Source organism: Lepeophtheirus salmonis, chromosome 4 (assembly GCF_016086655.4).
Source record: "Lepeophtheirus salmonis chromosome 4, UVic_Lsal_1.4, whole genome shotgun sequence".
Classification (NCBI taxonomy): domain Eukaryota; kingdom Metazoa; phylum Arthropoda; class Copepoda; order Siphonostomatoida; family Caligidae; genus Lepeophtheirus; species Lepeophtheirus salmonis.
In genome coordinates this window covers 15464526-15470323 of record NC_052134.2, presented here as the reverse complement: position 1 = coordinate 15470323, position 5798 = coordinate 15464526, and the positions used below count along the sequence as shown (strand labels likewise).

Sequence of the window (5798 nt, the reverse complement as noted above, 5' to 3'; positions counted from 1 at the left end):
TTCTTCATGAATACTGTACTATATTTTTAAAGCTCGTATCCACACTATTTTGGCAATTTTCATTATCTGGTCAAAGTGTTCATGAGTGAGTTTAATACGATATTTATTTTTCATCACATTTATCTCAGAAAGACAAAATTGCATTCCTTATCTATTTAAGTTTAGAATTAAACCAGGGAAACCTAAAATCGGTCGTTCGATTAATTTTACTATTGAAGAATTTAGTGTAGAAGTAATGTTGATAGATATAAATCCATGCCATGAAAAAAAGAAGGATATTACCTTGCACCGGTAGAAACAATTGATAGCAACTTATTTACCCCCTCCCGAGATTATGGAGTAATGCATATCAGTATTGCCATAAAAACACCATTTAGTCTAATTATACCAACATCAAAGGCAATAATTTGATTAATTCTTAAAAAATTTCGTGGGTCTTTTGAGGGCGGAATTTTCCATGGAAAGCCTGTTTATAATCCCTGCTCGAGGTCCTTAACGGTCGATCTTTGGAATTTCTACAAGAGATATATGCCAAATGTATTAAGAGTATTGCAGATATCTTTCAAAAAATATACCTGGTTTTATTATAACATAATAGTTGATTAATTGAAAAAAGGAAAAACACAGAGAATGACGTTATAAGGGTTTGATTTTACCTTCATAAGGATCGACGACTAAGTATAACTGGACTGGACAGCTAAACAAAAACAGACACAAAACTGACTCTGATGATAAGATTGGTTAAATAATAGAAAAGTATAGGTTGAAAAAAAAAACTTTCCCAACCAGCTATGTTATTACGAGGAGTGTTTGTCTTTTACGATTGGCGGAAGTTGTTCTTCAAGGGCCAAAATCACCGGCCCTTCTCCTCTTATAACTTTAGTAATAGTAATTATCAACCAAATAATTGTGAGTTTAGGGATATAGGCTGAATTGCGGCAAGTGCAAATTTAAAAAAAGTAAGACCTAAATATGAGTGTTCTTAAATCCTTCTTTATTTTAACATATAATCCAGCAAAGAGTACTATAGTTTATATCAATTGCAGATCGCAGGGAGAAGCCAAAATTTCGTATATGTATATTGAAAAAGTAATGAATTCTTACTTGACAAAATAAAGCTGTGAAGATTTCAACTAAAGTTTTGTTTTTGTCAATATTTGATTTGGGGCCTTACTCTCCTCAAAATGGAGACGCATTTTAGTCATAGCAACAAAATCCAGACAAGTTCGGGTACTTCATTTTTCATTCAATACATAAAAATAGTACCTACATAACAAAATCATAGTCTAAGCAACTTGCTTTAAATGCAATTTATATATTTTTGTCTAAAATTTGTGATATTATGATCACATATAAGAACCCCAGAAATAAATAAACATATTTAGAATATATAACTATAAATTTAAGAAATTGAAAGCAGAGTAGTAAAGATTTAATACTCTAATAACCAAACTCCGTCTTGACCCAGTTCTCCTTTCCATAATTTCGAATAAAATATTTACGACTCTCTTCATGTATGAATAGGAAAAAGGCAAATAGAAGTGGTACAAGCCAGAATGATATCCTTAAAGGATGCATTCCAAAGGAAATATCCATGCCAGGGATATAAACCAAAAGTAAAACAAGGAGTATTTGGAAAAAACAACCAAAGTTTAATAATTTATTCTGCTTCATGCCTTGAGTGAAAATGGAGTTTCTTCTGGTTTTGGAGAGGATAAGATTGACGCACTGTGTAACAGCAATGGATGTAAAATATCCGGTTTGACTAGTCTGTAACAAATTATTTCTCTGAAGATAGGTCCATTCCTGACCATATGAATCCATTAGGTCATTTATATCTTTACTTTCCCAAAGTCTCCTTGAACCCAATAATATTGATGGGAAGAATCCATTAGAAGCCATGATAGTAAAATATGCAAATAGAGCAGCACCAGCTTCGATAAGCCCAATATGGTGATATGCAAGTCTAAACATGTTACTACTTGTCAGTTTTTGAGTATAAGGGTTGCGGGGTGAGAGTTTCATCAGATCATGCTCAGCACTTTCATTTGATAAGAAAATAGAAGGAATCATGTCAATTCCTAAATCAAGGATAAGAATAGCAATGACACTAAGAGGCATCGGAATATCAAAAAGAATAAACACAATAAAGGGAGCCAGTTGTGGAATGTTTGAGGACAATGAGTAGGCAAATGTTTTCTTTAAATTGTCAAATGCGAGTCTTCCCTCTTCGATTCCAGAAACAATGGATGAAAAGTCGTCATCCAAGAGAATCATATCTGCAGCTTCCTTGGCTATATCCGATCCAGAAGTACCCAAGGCAATACCAATATTCGATGTCCTCAAAACAGGTGCATCATTTACACCATCTCCAGTTGCTGCCACTATCCATCCTATTCTTTGACAAGCTTGAACTATTGCAACCTTTTGCTGAGGATTTATTCGTGCAAAAACTAGTTCTGGATTCTGTAGAATAAGAGATTCTATCTCTTTTTCTGGCATTTGTGTTAATTGATCTCCTAGAACTACAGCGGCCACCCCTGTGCTGTCATTTTCAGTATCCCCGGAAATAATTCCAACATTGCGAGCAAATACTTCGGCAGCCACTTCTGCATCACCAGTCATCATGATGATTCTAATTCCAGCAGAACGACATTTAGCAATGGCATTGGGTACAGTCGCTCTAGGAGGGTTCACCATGGAAATCATGCCAAGAAATCTCAATCCTTCTGTTGGAAAATTGATGTCTTCTACATTGAAAGGATATTCAGATGGATATGAGTCCAGAGGTAAATTGAAATCACAAAACCCAAGGACATACTCACCTCTTCGTAACAGTTCAAAATAAGATTGCATGACTCTAGATCTTAATTCAGGGAATAGAAGGGATTCCTCTCCATCTATTAGAGTTGTAGTGCATCTCTGTAAAATCTCTTCAGGCTCTCCCTTCATCACAAGAAGAGCGCCCTTATCCGAAAAATCATTTGTTTTATGAATTGATAATTGATATTTACTGGAGGTTGTTACTTCACATATCTTTGCCTTTTCAGATCTAACCTGGTTCACATTGCCTATTGTTTGAGCAGCAAACATCAAAAGAGCTCCTTCGATAGCACTACCATTAAATTTTCGCCCAAGAATAGGGACACTCTCTTGATCTGGTAGGAACTCAGCAGTGTTGCAAAGAGCAGCAGATCGTTCTAAAAACTTCCAACCCTCAAGACTTGAGTTCGGAGACTTTTCTAAAGAAAAATCAATCTCAGTGATTTCATCATGGAGACAAGCGTGAGCTACTATTATTTTATTTTGATCCAAAGTTCGAGCTTTGTCCACGCAAATTACAGACGTAGATCCAAGAGTTTCCACAGTTTCCAAGTTCTTCACCACTCCATTTTTTAAACTTATCCTCTTAGCAGCTTGAATTAAAGAGGTCGTAGTACTAATCAATAGACCCTCGGGAATATTACCCATGAATACAGCAATGGTTAAAATAAATCCATTTAACCAATGAGATCCAGTGATAAAGGCAAATATAAATGCGATTATTGAAATTCTTCTTCCAGCTTTGGAAAGGCGGCTTATAAAATGACGAATTTCATATGTAAATGTTGATTTTCTAGTTTTGAACTTTCCAGTGTATTTGACCAATTGACCCACAAATGTATGGTTACCCGTGTTAACAACAATACCTTTAGCGGTCCCTTCTATCACATATGTTGAAAAAAAAATAAGATTTTTGGTTTGAAAAGGATTTGGATGCGTGAGCTCAGGAAATCTTTCTTGAGGTCCTGATTCACCTGTGACATGGGAATTATCCACTTTGAAATTTGTAGCTTCGACAACCCGTATGTCTCCCGGTATAAAATCACCAGACTTGAGCACAACTATATCACCGACAGTCACTTCTTCTGAACGAATTTCAACCGTTTTCCCATCTCGAACACAGAAGGAATATTGTGAAGACATTTTCTTTAATGATTTGAGTACTCTGGCTGTCTTCACATCCTGAATATATGAAATGCACCCATTTACAATAACGACAGCTAGGGATACTATGGCTAATAGAACTTTATCCAATGGGGTAGTCCCAAAGATAAAGGCAATGAAAATAAATGACAGGAAGTAAAACAATGCTTGAACCCATACTAGGGTAGCAAATGGATTAAAAAAGTTTTTGAGGAACTTTATGCATCCTGATGACGATGACAAAGGGGAAAGGGTATTGTAGCCATAGGTACTACGGTTCTCACGAACTTTGGCCTCAGTGAGTCCATTTAGTGGATCTGTTCCATTTCTTTCACATAGCTCCTCAATAGAGATCTTGTGAGCATCGATGTCATATTCCCCGGACGCCTCGTTGAATAATATTTGAACTGCAACACAAAAAGTATTTTGAGATGGACGAGATTTAAACAATATTTGCTTTATGTACACAACTCACCTTTGTCTTTTTCAAGACGAGGCATGATGACATTTGAGTTTTACAGAGTATAAATTAGAATAATATAAATATGTAACTACGAATAAAAAGTCCGGATGTGATGAAGGAGTAAGTAAAGAGACATTGTCGGGAACTGATGATAAAGGAATTATTGATTAGTATTAACCTTCCTCTTGAATAATTATGACTCATTAGATATGAGAGGATGAAATCATTCCCAGAGTCAATGAGTCAGGGAGAGGAAGGCTGGATGAGGAGATATTAGTCACAAATAGAAAAACAAAGTTCACTATACACCTAAGAAAGAGAAAACTACCAAGAACAAGACGTAGGAACGAACTTGTACCTTACCTATACCTTTTTCATTTCTTAAGCTGTTGCATCATAGACACGCGGGTGATAGTATAGACCTTAAAACATGGAGCAAGCCATGCAACAAGCAGCTAGTGAAGAGGAAGAAGACTGAGGAGTGGTAGACGAGGGCTCTTAGTAAGGTATTTCTCATGAAATAAATATAAATAATACTTTTTGTTGCAACTCTTAGCACGAAAGGGATCTAGAACCCATTCCCAAGTTATTTATTTACTTCATAAACTGCCCACTATTTCCTAGACATATTATTTTGGTGAATTATGGGGCTTATATTCCAAATTTCTGGAGTGAATTTAGATATCCAGAAATATGTCGTGTACAAGTTGGAAACTTGTGGTAAGCTAACAATCCCTTAATGAGAAGAAGAATTTAAATTAAATGTGGTGAAGATGATGCAAAATTTAATATTGCTTAAATGATGTAATTTATTACTTTTTTAAATACAAATCACTGTCTGCTAAGAACTCTGTGGCACATTATAAAGTTTAAACCCCCACTACTTTATTTCTCGTACATTAATTATAACCAAGTAATTTAAGTTGATGAAAATGAATTGACAACATCAAGTAGACGTTGGGAACTAAAATGGCTGATGTTGTCATTTAATGTAACGTATTGGACGTATAAGTTGTAATTGATACAATTTGCTTATACAAGTTGTAACTTTACATATAAAAGTAGTTTTGAAAGACATTTTTATACACCATCTAAATATATCCACATCGAGTTAGAACCACTGGGATAAAACAAGAATGACCAACGTATTTTCATATCGTCCCAAATTATGAATTTAAGTATATTCAATGGTCAAAAACTTGACTATATTCAAGCTCAGAATAAAGATAACTAAATATTTAATAATAAATATATAGTATTGGCCGCTTATTTAGGATTTGTCAAGTATGGATTGAGTTATAAAGGTTTAAGATATTTAAAAAAAAAACATTTATACATACAAAAAGAGAACAATTTTAGAGCTTAGCAA

The 5798-nt window shown here is 34.7% G+C and overlaps 1 protein-coding gene across 1 annotated transcript; it reads right to left on the bottom strand.

The window, feature by feature from the left end:
* Positions 1-1299: 1299 nt before the first annotated feature.
* Positions 1300-4999, bottom strand: LOC121116893 (sodium/potassium-transporting ATPase subunit alpha). Its single transcript, XM_040711197.2, has 2 exons — positions 4442-4999; positions 1300-4373 (listed from the first exon to the last, which is right to left on the bottom strand). The coding sequence occupies exons 1-2, from the start codon at positions 4464-4466 to the stop codon at positions 1441-1443; spliced, it is 2958 nt and encodes a 985-aa protein (XP_040567131.1). The 5' UTR covers positions 4467-4999; the 3' UTR covers positions 1300-1440.
* Between the last annotated feature and the right edge of the window lie 799 nt (positions 5000-5798).

Coding starts and splice junctions, on each gene's coding strand:
- LOC121116893 (XM_040711197.2), bottom strand. CDS start 4,466: ATGCCTCGTCTTGAAAAAGACAAAG. Junction 4,374..4,441: donor TCGTCTTGAAAAAGACAAAG/GTGAGTTGTGTA, acceptor TTTGTGTTGCAG/TTCAAATATTATTCAACGAG.